At 38.4% G+C, this 18,328-nt stretch overlaps 2 protein-coding genes across 2 annotated transcripts; one reads left to right on the top strand and one right to left on the bottom strand.

Moving 5' to 3' along the window:
* Positions 1-46: 46 nt before the first annotated feature.
* Positions 47-2,788, bottom strand: c1qtnf13 (C1q and TNF related 13). Its single transcript, XM_027161586.2, has 2 exons — positions 2,678-2,788; positions 47-1,088 (listed from the first exon to the last, which is right to left on the bottom strand). The coding sequence occupies exons 1-2, from the start codon at positions 2,712-2,714 to the stop codon at positions 49-51; spliced, it is 1,077 nt and encodes a 358-aa protein (XP_027017387.2). The 5' UTR covers positions 2,715-2,788; the 3' UTR covers positions 47-48.
* A 2,446-nt stretch (positions 2,789-5,234) lies between these two features.
* On the top strand, positions 5,235-16,861 carry ube2na (ubiquitin-conjugating enzyme E2Na). Its single transcript, XM_027161587.2, has 4 exons — positions 5,235-5,389; positions 11,473-11,719; positions 13,989-14,129; positions 15,628-16,861. Exons 1-4 carry the CDS (start codon positions 5,360-5,362, stop codon positions 15,672-15,674), a joined length of 465 nt encoding a protein of 154 aa, XP_027017388.1. The 5' UTR covers positions 5,235-5,359; the 3' UTR covers positions 15,675-16,861.
* Positions 16,862-18,328: the final 1,467 nt, after the last annotated feature.

Raw genomic sequence — 18,328 nt, 5'->3', positions numbered from 1 at the left:
ACATGATATTGATAAGCCTAATAAAGAATTCTATCTGAGGTTCAAATTTCATGGGAAAGTTCTTTTCTTGTCCATAAAATCAGACTTAGGGTACACTAGAAACCCACTGAAGGTTGTGTAGCGTCCCTGGTTGCTGTAAACAGCAAAGCGCTCATCTTGTTGGCTGTAAAGCCAAATGATATCTCCTTGGTTCAGTACTAATAACAAACTTTGGCTCTGCATTCCTCTTTTCTGTGACGTGTCCTCATCAAACACCATGGCTTGCACTTCGCCAGTCCCTTTCATTAACTTCACTGACACAGCCCGTCGAGGGTGCTTCCCTACCGTGAATGCAAAGAAGTATACTCCTGGCACTCGGCATATGAATTGGCCAGAAGACTTGTTGAAATGGCCACCAATGTTGACATACTCCACGTCAAACCTCAGAGCCGCCCTCTGGTCTTGTCTACTCTTTTCCCCCAGCACAGATGATGTCCTAGCTACCGAAAATGCAGACCTGAGCTCCTCTGGGGTTTGTCTCCAGCTATAGCTGGCGTGTCCAGGGGGCAGGCACTCAGTACCAAGCTGGTTGTTAAGGTATACCATAGATGATGTAGACTCTGGGTATACAAGATAGCCAGAAAAAGTGATATAAGGGGCAGCATTGCTGTAAAGGGCATAGTCTGGGTTCTGCTGCACCAGCAGCCATACTGTGTCCATGGGCAACAGGCTAATCATGGCACTCTGGCTCTGCACCTTTCGTCCTTGTTTCCTGTACTCATTATAAGCCATTGCTTGCACTTCCTGACTGTTCTTTACTAGCATCACAGACAGCAACTTCTTGGGGTACTTTCCTACAGTCAGTGTGAAGTAATAGGTACCGGCGATCTGGCAACGAAAGAGCCCTGTGTCCGGGTTGAAGTCACCACCAACGTTGACAAGCAGGCGGTCAAAGGTCACGACTCGCTGAAAGCCACCCAGCAGGCTGATGCTGCGTGTTGCAGAGAACCCTGAACGCATGCTCGGCATCATGGAAGAAAGAGGGCTGACAAAGTTGATGAACAAGAATATTTGACAGAGGGCATTTGTGGACAAGGTCCAGAATAATCCTGAGAAAGAGAAAATAACAGTTAACAATAAATATACATGTGGCCATGTATTTTTTCCTTCATCCCAAAGAAATGAATAGAATTTTCATTTTGTAATGTTGTTAGAAATGATATTAAATTACAAATCAGTCTTATTACTGTTTTATTTATTTTTTGTTTATTTCTACTATATGTAATACATATTATAATGATTAATTTAAATTCAAATAAGTCTAATTTGTCTTAAACACATGTCTTTGGACTGAGGGAGGAAACCTCAAAAGCACTGGGATGCAGGATGGAAATGAGACTTGAATCCACAATCCCAGATATATGAGGCAAACGTGCTCATCACTAAGCCACCATGCGTTGTTTTCTAACAACAATAATGATCCTAGGACATTGAATTACCAGCACTGCATATTAATTTGCTCAGCCTGTATAAAGTTATTTTAATTTATTTTTACAGTATATGAAGAATGAACACCAGGGTCTTAATGTCCTCTTGTCACCAGTCAATGTATAGAACATGTTGAAATTCCATATGAACAAGTTCGGAAGTCTGGTTTAGCCTTGTCACAATGAATTCCCACTTTCCTATCAGGTGCTTAATGGAAGCAATAGCTGCTCTAATGCAGCTGGTATTGTCTGTTCACTCTGTGCACTGGGGTAAAAAGGCTGTAGATTAGCCACTGGCTCAGTTCCCTGGTATCCTACAACAATAACATATTTCGGAATGGATGGAGCAGTGCAGGAAAGTTTATGCGACCACAGTGTATTAAAGAAAGATTCAGTCTGAGAGTAATATACAAAGCCAAGCAGACATACAGAGGATCAGTTAAATTAAAAATAATAAGTAAATAAATAAATACATGCATAAACAAATTCTATAGAATATAATCATTTCATTACATTGTGATTATAAAAGCACAATGTCACAAAAGTAAATCACTGAGAGACATAATTTCATTTCATTTAAAGAACTTAAGATTAAAAATATGTATCTTTAAAGATAGCTAAAGATACATATTTTTAATCTTAAGGAACTTAAGATTAAAAATATGTATCTTTAGCTATCTTTAAATGCCCTAAATTTAAGTTTGTGCTGCACTGATATGGAGATTAAAAGTTATAAAAGTATAACTGAGCAAAAACAGATAATAAATTAAAAATCAGCCATGCAGTTTCTACTAATAAGAAATTGGAAACAGAAGTATTAGGGTTGGGTTCTTTTTGTTTGTTTTGTTTTTTTACTGTGTTTGCAGTGGATTGTTCTTTCTTTCTTTCTTTCTTTCTTTCTTTCTTTCTTTCTTTCTTTCCATCCATCAATCCATCCATCTCTCTACAGAACACTAGATGAGAGGCTGAAATACCGCCCTGGATGAGTTGCCAGTAAACACCTCCATCACATTCACACACTCGTTTAACAGAACTTTTTATATTGCATATTTGTATGAAACTTCAACCTGAAATCTACAAACGCACAGAAATCCCATATTTTTACTCACTAAAGCTTCTAAATAACTCAAACTTCACTGTAAATAAGACTGTAATTTTTGTATTTGTTATTGTATTTAAAAGTACTTTTAATGGAACTGCTCATTACATACCTGTTTTAAAATGCTGAAGAGAGGTCATGATTCTCATGAGCCTTATTCCTCTGTTACTGAAAGCCTCACTCACTCTCTAACACTAAAGTGGTGAACAATTCAACTTTTGACGTTGCGAAACCTTTCTATGGAAGGCCATTGTGGTCAAATTGGGTCTCGATATATACGTAGGTAATGACTCGTGTTTATCCGAAAATACAAAATGGTTACCATACCACAATACATTATTTTCAATATAACTGCATGGGTTAGAGTGTGTTATTCAGCTTATTACCCCGGTCATTTCTCTGTAATTACAATGTTTGATTTATTAATGAACAACATACTGTATTGAACACTTAAAGTGTGTAAAGTGTGAGGTCTCCTCCTTCTTTAAACTCTCCACAATCATCCTGGTCCCAAGAAACCCTCTATCACTGGACAGAATGACTACAGGCCTGTCGCTCTGACATCTGTCATCATGAAGACCTTTGAACATCTGGTATCGGCCCACCTAAAGATTGAAGCAGAAAAGATATACTATACAAATGACTGCACTTCAAGTGACGCAACTGTCAAACTCCTGAAATTTGCAAATGATACTACGCTCATCGGTCTCATCCAAGATGGCAACGAGTCTGCATACCAGCAGGAGGTGAAGCGGCTGGTGTTATGGTGCAGTCAGAACAGCCTAGAGCTAAACACCCTCAAAACTGTGGAGATGAGAGTGGACTTTAGGAAAGACCCTTCAACAATACTCCCCCTCACAATATCCAAAAGCCCTCTTTTATCTGTGGAGTCCTTCAAGCTTCTGTTCACTACCATTTCCCAAAACCTGAAATAGGAGTGCAACTACTCCAACAAAATACTCCAACTCCATCATTAAAAAGGCCCAGCAGAGGAGGTACTTTCTATGTCAATTAAGGAAGTACTGTCTGCCACATGAGCTGTTGATGCAGTTCTACACTGCAGTCATTGAATCTGTCCTGTGCACATCCATCACCATCTGGTTTGGAGCAGCAACAAAACAGGAGAGGAACAGACTGTAATGCATCATGGACACAACCTCTTTCAGCTCCTAGCTTCTCTCAGGTGCTACAGAGCTTTGTTTACCAAAACTGACAGACACAGGAACAGTTTCTTTCACCAGGCAATCACCCTTATTAACAACTGATCATAATTATATTCCCTGCTTCATATCTATAAGTACTGCATTATCAGAACTGTCAGTCATCACATCATCTGTATATGTTACACACACTACTGCTGTTGCATATTGTATAAAAAGCATAATATTGCACATTCTCACCTGTATGTTAATTGTACATATTGTACACACATATACAGACTATATGTATGAGTATATTGCACATTTTCACCTGTTAAATTCATTATCTGTATGTTAAATGTTTCTGCAATTTCTGGAGTACGCTCCTAAGAATTTCACTCACCAAGGCACATGTGCTGTCATGATGTGACAATAAAAGTGACTTGACTTGACTTGAATATTGTTATTTGCACTACCATGCACTTCTCACACTTTGTGTACATAATTGATCAGTCATATACTTTGTATTCATATTTAATCCTCATACTGTCTATATTGTATCATATCGTCTGTTTTGTCTTGTGTTGTATAGCCCAAGCTAAATGTATAGTATAGTGTTATTTATGTCTGTACTTTTGAGAGTAACAAACAGTTGGAACCAAATTCCTTGTGTGTGTCAACACACTTGGCCAATAAACCTGATTCTTATTAATGGTTTATAGTTGAATTTCATGCTGTGGAACATCCATGAGACAAGTTAGTTCCTGTCATCACTTACCTTATAGCACTTACTATAACCCCACAGAGAATATCTATGTTTTATAATGTCCCGGACAATTTGGTCTCACTGCAGAATTGTGCACAGTATTATTTTAATCCCGCTCCTGCCTGCTTCTGCAGAATGGTCCCCAAACCCACACCCCAAATTGTTATAAGGGCCCGAGCACCGATGGTGTGAAGCCCTATCGTTTTTGCTCGGGTTTATTATTTTTTTGCACACATTGGCCAATTGGGGTCCCTTAACATGCTCGAAAACTCTTGAAATTTGGCACACACGTCAGAGCCGTGCAACGCTAGGCTTGGGCAAAGGCTGGATTACGGGTGTGGCAGGGGGGCTCTGTAGCACCCCCTGTAATGCAAAAACAAACATTTGTGCACAGATCGGGCAATTATGTACGCTCATGTACGAGCGTATGTATATATGTACATATATCTCAGAATCAGCTTTATTGCCAGGCATGTTTTCACATAAATCTCCACAGTGTAACAGAATGACATAGTATAGATGAAATTGTATGTACACATGTGCAGTTGTGAAATGTGCAGTTGAAGTACAATTCAGTACAATATGTATGTATGCATGCATATATATATATATATGTGTGTGTGTGTGTGGTGGTTGTACAGAAGGACACGGTGTGAATATATGTATAATAAAGAAATTTTATGCATATATTCCCACCGTGTGCCTCTGTACAACCACCATTCAAATCGGAAAATGGCGCCCAGTCTATTTACAAACTACATTTCCCATAATGCTTTGCTGGCGGTTTGGGTGCAGTGGGGACGTGACGCAAGGCGCTGAAGGCGTGAGCGCTGCGTCTCTGCGAGGAAGAGGCACTGAAAGTCGAAGCTAAACCCGCATTCAAGACAACATGGCAGGATTGCCCCGCAGGATTATCAAGGTAATTGTGACGCTAATTCACTGTACACGACACTCACACGCCCTGCATTATGGCATCAATACCGCCCTGAGGAGCTCGCAAGGCGGCGTGCGCCAAAGCAGAAGCCGGTTACATTCCGCTGCTGCTAGCGCTAAGTCACTGCTAGCGACTTCCGTTTAGGTGTTCGCTCTTATATGGGAGGGTTAAAAATACACGCACGACACATTTCAGCCAACAAAAATGGCGGATCGCCTGTTCCTGCTACATAATTGTTCACAATGTACAAATAAAACTCGGCAACAATTAGCACACGTCGCATTATGTGACCCAGAGTGAACGCTAACGAACAGGCTAACATGCTAACGCTAGCTAGTCATCAGCGCTGCCATTCATTGATTTGAGCGTCGATAGCCAGTGCGCGCGCTATGTTAGCATTAGCTTTAGCTTTCCACTGTATTATGGCCCAGCTAGTGGGGATGGATATATACAGAATTAATCGCCATCTTAAGTCATTCGAGCAGCTTTTACTGTTTTTATTTCGCCTACGTTGATAGTGTATCGATATTCAGATTTGTTTTTACGTTTAAAGAAAGCGCAGTGGATGAAACGGCAGTCGTGTAGCTTAGCTGAGATGCTAACAGACCTGACTAGCATGTTGATAACTCTCTATCTGCCTGCTCAGGTTTAGGCCTCGATAGCTATTTGCTAACCGGTAAAATACAATATTAACGATGTGTTATAATGCGGGATTTGTATAAAATACGAGAAAATAAACAACCGTGTTTATCGTTTGAGGTGTTTGGAAATAAATCCATAATGAAGCTATTCGGTTTAGCTCAGTGGTAATAATCAAACGACGCTGCAATCTGGTCGGGTTTGGGGAAGAAAAAAAAATATATATATATATATATTTATATCGTCGGATTCGCATCAAATCGCTGTTTATTTTGTGTATTTGTGGTTATTGGCGTGTAAAATTCTTGGAGAAACCGCAGTCCATGCAGGTTGCAGTGCCGTAACAGTGTTATGAGTCATGTAAATCTGAATGACTAGTCGCTTTTTATTGTAGCCGTGGCGGAAAAGGCGTAGCCCAGAGCTGGAGTCGGTCAGTAACAATGTCTGATACATTCGACTGGGGGTTTAAACATCTGATCTCATTTCGTTTTTAATGACTGATTGCACTTTGCACGGATTATAAAAATGACATTAATACGAATTAATGAAGGTTGTTCTTTAAAAGCACGCATTGATCAATAAACCCGATTCAGATTTAGATTCAGATTCAGATTCACACGCATTAGGCATGCGTGTTCTGATTAATCTGTGTTCAGACTGTTCAGCGGCGTTGGAGTCGGATCACAAGAGCCACACTCATGCAGTCAGAGTAACTGGATGTTGTGTATGCAGTGTGTATCACTGTGCGCTGGGATTTGGCTCCAGCGTTGTCTGATTATGTTCATGAGAAGCTCTAGACATTTAAGGAATGTTGAATGTTGCTCTGTGACTTTGAGACAATGCTTTTATGTTTTTTATTTTTTTATTTTTGCAGTGCTGACAAAAAAAGTAGAATAACTACAAAGGGTTCTAAGTCATTTTATTTATTTGTTTTTATTAAAAACGACCTAACTCAATCATTACACTCTGACCTAGAGGTCTTGGTGCATGGTCCGTTCATTTAGAACAGGGGTCTCCAATCTTATCCATAAAGGGCTGGTGTGGGTGCAGGTTTTCATCCCAACCAAGCAGAAGCCACACCTGATTCCACCTGTTTAATCAGCTGTTATTGGCTTTTAGTAGACAATGGTGTGGCTTCTTGCTTGGTTGGAATGAAAACCTGCACCCACTCCGCCACTTTTGATTGGAGATTGGGAGACCCCTGATTTAGAATTACTGGTGCGTTTAGTTTTCTTTTGAGAAGTTTTGCACCAGAATTATTTGGTTGCAGTTGATTTAAAGGAATTCAAAGCATGTTGTAAGTTAGAATAGAGAGCACTTAATCAAGTCGTGTGACCTCAGACACGTCACGTCTTGAGCTTCGCGCATTCCATGGGTGCTATAAGATACTCTTCTCTTTATTCATGTTTGCTTTTGGAAAGGCTCAGAAGGTTATACTAGCTCACTTTTACAGTAATTGCTACTGTGTCTCTCAGTATATTGGTTCTCAGGGTTTCTTAAACTTGTTGCAGCGAGAGACTCCTGCATAATGCAGGTTTATTTTTATAAACATAACCCAACTGTTTAAATATTAGGTGCACAATTCAAATTTGTAGAATATATTCTTCAGTATTGGAGCGTTTTCATTTTCACTTACAGAATATATTTTATTTAAATTCAGATACTGGATTATTTGTAGTTTGAGTTATCAATGTTTTGGGTTACATTCATTCATCTTATCTAACCTTTCAAAGATCCTTAACTCAACAAATATCTTACATTGGTAATGGTGGGTTGTGTTTTAGCTCACTGTAACAAAATGTATAAATAGAGAGCCTGTGGCTATGCTTCACTGACCATTGGTTTTTAGCTAAATATAACTTAATCTGTATACATTATGCTGCAAATTTAGCATTGATGCAAACACTGTATGGTTAAAAATGTGGACACCTGTCCTTCACAACCCTATTTAGTTCTTCCACAAATTATTGACACAAACTTGGAAGTAAGAGGTCAAAACTTGTTCCAACATAACAGTGCTCCTTATTCACAAAGTGAAGTTCACGAAGACATGGTTTGCCAAAGCAGTGGCCAATTTTCTATAGATGGGTTCTGGACTGAAAAGTTAAATGTGAGCCAGGTCTCCATGTCTGACATCAGTGTCCAACATTGTTAATGCTCTTGTGACTCTATGAGCTCAAAACTCTATGGCCACACACTTAAATCTAGTGGAAATTGTACATAGAAGAGTAAACAGAAAATTGGGAATAAATGTGAAATGGGATGTTCGGCAAGCCCACACAGGTGTACATGTCAGTTGTCCACAAACGTTTGGTCATATAGTGTAAGTAATTGAAGGCATTAGACAGTTTTATTTATAGGTATTGACAGATAAATAAGTTTATTATTAAGTCCATCAGGCAACATTTATCTCAAATGTGTGATGGGCTGATTCTGTCCATTAATACAGATTATGAAACAAGAAGAGAATAACTGGTTCTATATTTGCATCCTTGCACCATTTTGTCATTGCACATTAAAATGTTATTTGAGTCTGTCTGATGTCTTCATTTATCATGTTATGTGATAAGTTTGTGCTAGAATTAGAATCATCTAACAGTTTTTGTGCTGCTCTGCTTTATGCGGTTTCACATCCCTGTATCTGGAAAAATTCTCGCCAGTAAAATTTGTCTTGCCTGCAGCGGGACATGGTGTCCGTCCACGTGTAGTGCAGCAGGTAACTGTGTATACCAACCAGTTAGAGCTGGTCATGGTTTAAGAAACGTCAAATAGATAGTTTACTCTCGCAGAAGTCAATAGTAAGTGGAGGGTTTTTTTTTGTGGGTGAAAAAATGGCAGTAATTATTATATCAGCAGCTTACTGAACTGTCTGAAAGAGGTAAAAGTTGTATTTCCTCAATCCCTATTATTAAGGCAACCAATATGGTCCAAGGAACAAACTTCATCTATGTAATTGTAAGTTACAATCGTTTAACCAACTAAATATTTGTCTAACGTTCGTGACAATAACATGTCAAGCGTTGAGGACGACTTTGCATAAAATTGTATAGTATATTAGGTAATATTTTGCTGAGTGTTCACAGTTTAAGGATGTCAGGGATTACACAGAAGAATCCCTTCCTAAAATCAGCCTAAAAATGCAGCCTTTAAACCAAATGTTGTTGTAGCAGAAATTACATTGTGTTGTGGTTTTAAGTGGCAATAAAACACAGCTCTGTATCTCCACTGTCGAGTATGGGGATGGTTTTGTGGTTCTTGTGAAGGTTGACTGCAAAAATTCAGCAAACCTCTAGGGTATTTTAGCCCAAAACCTGTGGAACAGATTTTCTTTCCATTACATTTTGTTTAAAGGAGAAGAGAGCATAACTCATTCTATTGTGAAATGATGGCACATTATCATAATTTCTGGGAGAAATGGTAGCAAAGTGTATACTAAATGAAACTGTGACTGTGCCTGACTTGCCTTTAAACTCTGTTCTCTGCAAATTTTCTCTTAATTATGACACTATTATCTACTCGTCATTGACTGGCAAATGTGAAACTTTATTTTGCATGAAGAGTTGTTAATCATTCATATGTACATAATGTTCAGAAAGGAGAATTATAATCACGGATAAATCTTTTGTAACAGACTAAGGTAGAAATGTGAGTTTGATTGCTCTAGCTGCTTAAATGTCTTACCTCAAGCGCACACTAGAGCTGGTGTTTAAAAAAGGATCTGTTTTATTACTTATTTGTGCCACTTTCATCATTTTCAAACTGCCTCTGGATGCAACATTTGCACAAGAACTGCATCAGGAACTTCATGTAATTTTCATGGCCAGTCAGCTGCACACAAGCCTAACTGTCTCCATGCCAAGTATTGGCTATAAAGCACCACCGCTGGATTCTGGACCAGTGGAGATGTGTTAAATGGACTGATAAATCATGTTTCACTATATGGCAATCTGATTTGATGAACCTGGGGTTAGTGGAGTTCAGGAAACTGCTTCTTACCAGAATAGTGTCAGCAGTAGAAGACAGCGGTCTGGGGCAATTTTCCCATGGTTTGGTTTAGGCAATTATGTTTCCAACACTGTGGCAACAGTTTGTGGGGGAAGATCCTTTCCTGTTCAAACATGGTGTAATGAGTTTGACCCATCGAACACCTTTGGGATGAGTTGGACTGTTGTCCCATTTTATATACATATATATTAGTATCTGTTTTGACAAAATCCTTTTTGACTGAATGTGCATGAATTCCCATAACATACAAAATATCTTCACAAAAGAGAGGACCTTAAAATTGAGGGCCAAATCTATATTGTTACATATGGTTTTGAAATGGGAATCCCAACAAGCTCTCCTATGCAGATGCTCAGGTGACCCTATACTTCAATAACACAGCAGTATGCCTGGAAAATGTTACAGCAAGCAACTCTTTTGCTGAATTATATCGATAATAGTAGGTGAATCAAATCTTTCATTGTACCATGCACAAACTTTGGAATGGAAAGAGATTTTTTAGGAACGAAGGGATTTTCCTTCTCTTCAGGAAGCAGTGAAATGAGCCATCTCTGTAATTGAGGGACGATATATAAATAAATAATATTTTTAGTCCGAAAGCTGACTAGAATTTTGCCAGAGATTTGGCCATAGATGAATGGCAAGGTTGGAGTTATGGTCACTATGCCTTGTAAATGTTACAGCATTGTCTGGGAAAGTGCCTTTTGACAAACTGCCATAGTAGACCCTGTATTTAAAAATAGGACGAAACAGTTTAACCTCTACATGTTTGTTTATGCTTTAAGTATGAAGCTGTTACGGTGACATATGCTAATGGTTTTTTAAAGTTGTTGGTGCTTCTCTATGAAGCAGAGAACTGTGCATCATTAACTAATTATTAAGTTGTCAACCAAGTTAAAAAATTATATTTTGATATTCCTGAGGCATTTTTTCTCATGGAACTGTAATTATTTGTTTTTATCTTTTTATTATGGATGGAGATGATTACCGTGGTAGGTTGTAGCGAGACAGTTGTTTAACCTTGGTTGTACATGCTGGTTATTTCCTGTAAGTACTTGTTATTTCTTGTAAAGGTCATGACTCAAAAGTAAATGTGTGTTTCTTTACTTCCAGCACTATTCAATGGAATCAGTGACTTTGCACTTACAGCACTTCCTCTCTACAGAAACCTAGGGGGAACTTATCTGTGAATTTAAAAAAAGATGATTAGGTTAAATAAACTTGTTTATCCATGTTAAAACAGCTACGAACTGATGTCTGCATGGCATCAGCAGGTTTTTTACCCTTTTGTAATATCAGATAATCTAATCACCTAAGTAAAGGCATCATTAAGCATGTTACTAGCAAGTTCTGTTCCAACCTGCCACCATTTTTTTTATTCCCTTTCATGTTGCATGCGTGTGGGTGTGTTTGTGTGTGACTAGGAAACTCAACGTTTGTTGGCAGAGCCCGTGCCAGGCATCAAGGCAGAGCCCGATGAAGGGAATGCTCGCTACTTCCACGTGGTCATCGCTGGACCTCAGGACTCCCCCTTTGAGGGAGGGACTTTTAAACTTGAACTCTTTCTTCCTGAAGAATACCCAATGGCAGCTCCGAAAGTACGCTTCATGACCAAAATATATCATCCCAATGTTGACAAGCTGGGGAGAATATGCCTAGATATCTTGAAAGGTCAGTAACCTGTTATTAACACAAACAGATTAGGTTTAATGGAGCAGGGAATTTTTTATTCTTTTTTTTTTGGGGGGGGGGGGGGGGTGTCAGAAATGTGTGTTATTACACACATTTCCTCTTGCATGGCTTTTTCTATGTAGATTGGTGTTTGGCTTCAGTCATGCCTGAATATAAAGTATTAATTATAAGTGATTGTCATCACAGTCCAATGTGCAAATTATCAATGGATGACTCGGTAACCAGAAACTGTTGAAGTACAGTGGCGATTTCTCCTACAGTTCAGCACAATATCCAAAAAGTCTTGCAGTAATGTAATTTCCGGCTTCGGCGTTCCTCCTTCGTTGCTGTCCAGGATGCATTGAGATGCATTTCTGTTCACACTGCAAATTTGATGCCTCCCAGACACCCTCTGGATGGTGTTTGAATGATCAGATCAGTGTCATTTGGAACAACAAAATATAGATGGTGTCTAAAAAGGATAGTTATTTGGGCTCACATTGTGAACATGTATATATTTAGTTTCTGCAAGGAGCATATAGCATATATCTATGTAGGCTTTTAATATGACCATGAATAAGACTGTTATTAAAGCACACAGACGGATGGCAATAATCCCTACAGAAATGTGGATCCAAAGCGCATAAACATATCAGTGATGAGCTGATATTCAGAATCAGAATCAGAGAGAGCTTTATTGCCAGGCATGTTTTCACATGCGAGGAATTTGTTTTAGTGACAGAAGCTCCACAGTGTAACAGAATGGCATATGCAGTGTAGACAAAATTGTATGTACACATTTACAGGTGTGAAATGTGCAGGTTAAATATAAATTGTATGTATAAATTTGAAGTATACAATATATACAATTTGTATGTACACGTGCAATTTTGAAATGTGCAACTGAAGTAAACAGTATAGACATTACACACCATAACCGCTATAGAACATTGAAAAAGTATATGTACTTTTATTAGTACTTTGTATTATTAGAATCTGCTCATTATTTACAACAGCTCCTAGTTATGTTTCTTTTTTGTTTGGATGTGGTGCATCAGACTCTCCCACTTGTGTTCTGGCAGCTGAACATAGCCACTGTTTCGTTTGAAGTCCCTCATGAACACGTGGCCTTTTCCTGAGGAAGTGATTGCACTCAGTATCACAGCATTGCATGTGTGTTGGGGGGTAAAACTTTATTGCGTACAACATTTTCAAATATTTTGCTTCTAAATAGTGAACATTCCTTCATTATAAGTATATATAAACCTTTTTGGTGAACTTCTGTTCATCTCTGAGTTCCTGTGGATCTGAAACTTCTTTGAGTTTAAGCACTGCAGTGTGCTCATGTTTATACTTCTTTGACCCTTACCTAAATTAGCGGTGATAAGTGCGCCTTGGCTGCTGTATAAAACAAATGTGTGTCCAGGCGGCTTAAACTGCAAAGCTCGCTCTCAATCAGCACAGAAATGCTAACAGATGTTTTGCTTAGCAGCACTAGTGCGTGAGCACAATAAGCGAAAGCAGAACGTAAATATTGAATACTTTAACAATTACCTTTTATTTTGTACTGCTAAGTAGGTGAAGGTCAGGGTAGTATAAAGACAACTCTTGTACCTGTGAGCAATTTAGTTATATTTTCCGTTTTTCAGCCTGTTTTTTCAATGCACTAAAAAACTTGCAGGGTAATAGCTTGTAGGGTTTCTTCTGAAAAGTGTGCTGTTGTATGGTTGTTACTTGGTATTAAAATAAATGCAGATGGTGCTTATTTCTGTAGTGTATATTTATTCTGCTCAGCAATAATGCCGTTTCAGAGCGAGGCTGATCTCAAGAACAATGCGCAATTCACAGATCTATTTTCTCCTTTTTACATTTTGGGATATACCTCCGTTTATCCCATGATTTAGTCACATAACTGCAAGGCTGGAGCTCATTCCAGTCCCAAGGTGTACCTCAGCATTAAAAAGTGGACACTGTACACATATACAATTTTATTTGATTATTCTTTGATATATAATATTGAATTGCTGAGGGTTTCTATACTAAAAAGCAATTCTGTGTTTCTCAATAATGTTTTTTTAAATGTTTACGAGTAAATGGCTTTAATAGTAATCACTCACAAAATGTCAAAAGCCTCTCTGACACTCTTTTAATCCCGTTCTCTTCTGTATTGATATAAGATTTGTTAGGTTGCTGGTCGTTGCTTACCACTTCCTCGTCTCATCCTCCTTCGTTCCCCCTCTTTTTCTCTCGGCCATAATGTATATTCCAGATAAGTGGTCCCCAGCCTTGCAGATCCGCACAGTGCTGCTATCAATCCAGGCATTACTAAGTGCTCCCAACCCTGATGATCCTCTAGCAAATGATGTTGCAGAGCAGTGGAAGACCAACGAAGCTCAAGCCATAGAAACAGGTGGGAACTTCTTTTTTCTTTTTGTTAAACTTGAGTAAAACAGTTACGGTCTAGTATTTTGTTTCAGTTTTTGCACAACATCCTTTTAGCTGTGGTGCAGTAGAGCCAACAGGGAGAAAGTTATCGATATCAGGGCCGATACTCGCGCTAGATCAATAACAGATCAGATTTGACATTTTTTAAACCTTTGTATCTTTTCATGGAGCTATGGAACTACTGATCTCAGACCAGTATTAGGTATTGGTCAATACTCAGAGCACCAATAATCAGTGTATAACATCCTGAACGTCACACCCATGTCTGCCTATTCCAGAAAGGAATAAACAGTGAATTGATCCCTACTTTTACTGCTATAATATCTTCCACTAGATTTTGGAGTGTGGCTGTGGAGATTTTGCACAATCAGACATGAGAGAATTTGACGTCGAAGAGGCTTCATGTACAGTTGGCATTCTCTAACTGCCAAAGGTGTTCAGTGGGGATGAAGTCGGTGCTCGGTGCAGGCCAACCTTAGCAAACCTTGTCTTCATGGAGCTCGCTTTGCGCAAAAGGGCTTTTCGTGCTGGAACATGTTTGGATGACTTGGTTCCAGTGAAGGAAAATCTAAAACCTACAACATACAAAAATCATTCTGCACAATTGTGTGCTCCCAACTTTGTGGCACCAGTTTAAAACCAGCTTTTTGGTGTCATGGCCACAAAGGTGTCTAATTTTTGGCCATTGTTTATAAGCATGCTTGTATTTTTGCACTTTCTGACCTTCTGGTATAAATTAGTCCATAAAAATAAGTAATAATAATAATACTGTTATTATTATGTTAGTTAAATGTTTGTGGTTGCCGAGTTAGAGCTCATAACTGGTATTTGCCAGTAGAATTCTGCACAGAGCCAAAAACTAATATGACCGTGGCTTTACTATAAAACAGTATGCACTAGGCCTGTTTTGTTTATCAGGTTACCCTTAAGACTTTTTTGTAGAAGTGTTTTACACTTGCAACATGTGAAATGATTTTTTCCCTTCCAGGATGACATGGTGAGACATGAATCTCTCAGCACTCCATATGCTCATAATGGTATTTGGTACTTGAATGAAGCACAGTTATGGGTATTCATTGATGCCATTTACTGGCTCATTTCTGCAAATCACAAGAAGCCATTGAGTCCATTAAATGGTCCATAACTTACTTACATACATGACAAAAATATCAGTGCACTAGAATTGAGAAATGTCAAATATGCTCGTGTACCAGTCGATTTCTACCCAGTACTGACCCTGATATTGATCCTCAGTAACAAATTATGAAATGCTTCTAAATTAAACTTTTTCATGGAAGAAAATTTTTTTGGGAATAAATGCACTCCAAATAGGTGGATTAAATATCAGTAGTTGCACATAAACCCAAATTTGGGGCATGTTTCTAAAACCACAGAAGTGTTTTTCTAAATCCAGACAGAGTCTCAGTGTAAGCTGAATTAATGCTTTGCTGTTTGTTTTTCAGCCCGGACATGGACCAGGCTTTATGCTGGGAACAATATCGAAGTCTAGAAAAATAAGGGGGAAAAGCGGAAAAAGTGGAAGTCAAGTGTGAACACAACTCCTCCTATTCTGCCAAGACCTATTCATTTGCATTTAAAGGACACAGGGATTAATGTTATAATAAAATAAAAAAAACAACAGTCAAGAATATATTAAAGAAAAGAGAAAAATAAAGATCGACAACTGCATTTAATTTGTAATTTACAGGCACATTAGGAAAAACAAAATACAAGAGAAAACCATCTTTGACCTAATTCACTACTGTTTAAATGCATGGGCAGAGGATTTAGATCTATTCACATGGCTTTCTTTTTCCATTGATCTGGGAGGCTTTAGGGTGGAAAAAGTGGCCGTCATTCATTTGTCCTGGCATATGGAGGGAGGGGGGTGGTGGGTAAACTTTTTACATTTTTCTTTTAACCTCTGTTCTGTTGTTTAGTTTCATGATGCTGTTTCATGTTTCTGAGAAGCAGCTGATTAAACAACACCCTGTTCTGGCAAATCGCAAAAGTGCTCCCCTTTTAGAAGGTCTATAAAGAAGGAAAAAAAAACAGCTTTGCTTTAAAAAAAAATTCACATGAAGTGAAATTTAAGACTTTTTGGAAGTGGATATGATTAGAGTAAATTAACATGGAATAGCCTTCCACCCTCATGTTAACTATTGTGATCGCTACTCGTGTAGACTCTAACATAGGCTTTTATTCTCTATCTCTTCTTTTTGACTGCAGGCGAATTATGAGATTGTACCATGAGTTTTAGTATAAAAGTTCTCTTACTGTTTTTGGTGTTAGTAAAAAGTTTTTTTTTCCTTCTTATTTTTCCCATGCCGTCACTGTACTAATTGCACTCTCTGAACTCCATCACTGATGTGCTCCTTCTCCTGTGTCTGACACAGTCTATTGCATTGAGCTTTGTTTGCTGTTTTCTTCCCTTTAGCCTTTATTTTGCAAACTTAGGCTGCGTTGGAACTGGTGAGGTGTGAACGGTGAGGTGTTTGAGGTGAGGTGTACAGGAGCCTACCGTGATCAATGCTTGATCTCCATTTCCAAGATCAGTCTTTGCTTTGAGACTTCTCAAATCACTGTATGTAAATTCCTTCTTTCTAAAGGGGAGAATGATTTCCTGCTTTATGAATGACATGAAAACAGCCCACATACTTTGTTCTTTCTGTAAATAAAATCTGTTGATTAATAAGATTTGTGGTGTCATTGTTTAGTCAGATTAGCTCCAGATTTGGTGACTGACTCTGGATAGCTTTTGATAGATTTGAGTATTTGCAATAAATTGCTTTTTCCTTTCTCCTTCTTGCCTTGTACACACACATTTTATGGTGCTACCTGCTTGGGAACAACTCGTCTTATCATGGATATGGACAGAACATCTGCAACGCAACACGAAATACTGTATAAGCTAAGGATTGAACCAGGGACTGTGAAGCTGATCTCACTAATGAGTTGCCCTCTATATTAAATATATAAGCTTCTGCATCCTTGTGCCTAGAAAAGGCTCTGCTTGGTCAACAATAAACATAATGTAATTTAACATGGCTGTTCTTACTAGTAAATACAGTTTGATATTGGTTTTAACTGGTTATCCAACTCAAAAATATGGCATGAAAATGCATGAAATATTGCATTATTCTCATGTAGATTCTCACGTAAAAAATATATGATGTATATTTAAAAGCAGATACTACAACCAACCAACCTTAGGCTGTTTATAGAATGAAAAAAATAATCTTTACACCATTACACTATTTCCACCAGCCTGGACTGTTGACAAAAGGCATATTGGATCAATGAATTCGTGCTACCAAATTATGACCAATACCATGTGCTGCAACAGAGCTTGAGATTCATCAGACCAGGTTTTTCCAGTTTTCAACTGTCCAGTTTGTGTCCTCTGCAGCATTAGCTTCCAGCTCTTGGCAGACAGAAGTGGAACCTGAAACGGTCTTCAACCTTTAAAGCCCATCTTTCCCATGGCTAAACCTGTGCATTCTGAGATGCTTTTCTTCTCATCACAATTATATGTTAACAGTTTATGTATTATTTCTGTCAGCTCAAACCAGTTTATCCATTCACTATGGCCTTTCGTCAACAAGGTATTTCTGTCCAATGAATATTTTCTCTATTGCACCAGAGACTGATGTGTGCAAAAATCCAAGAAAGTCAGTCCAAATTCAAATTTAGTTTGTCACATACATCAACACACGATATGACGTGAAATGTGTTCATTTGGCACCAACAACCGTGTCACAATCAAATTCACCGAGATCATATTTTCCCAAATTTTGATGGTGAATGATTAGATAATTGAATTGTATGAATTAAGTACGCACACTTAATTGGTGTTCCAAAGGGGCTCTTCTTACTCATCACCCAGAAGACCATTCAGGGAAAAAAAATCTAAAAAGATTATTTTGTAGGTTTGTAGACTCTATGGATTATAGTAAATTGTTTAGAAAAAGAAGTATGAATGAGCTCTATGTATGTTATTCTCCTGATTATTTTAAGTCTGATTAAACATTGCTGGTTTCCACATCACTGAATGGAAATGGACACTCCTGCATTTTCAGCTACTGGCTCTTCTTTGGTTAACATAATGGCATCATGACCTCATGCCCATACTCCATGTGTTGCAAAATCTGTGCAGTATGGCAG

Source organism: Tachysurus fulvidraco, chromosome 13 (assembly GCF_022655615.1).
Source record: "Tachysurus fulvidraco isolate hzauxx_2018 chromosome 13, HZAU_PFXX_2.0, whole genome shotgun sequence".
Classification (NCBI taxonomy): Eukaryota; Metazoa; Chordata; class Actinopteri; order Siluriformes; family Bagridae; genus Tachysurus; species Tachysurus fulvidraco.
The sequence above is the reverse complement of the archived record's forward strand: the minus strand, read 5'-3'. Positions and strand labels throughout refer to the sequence as shown.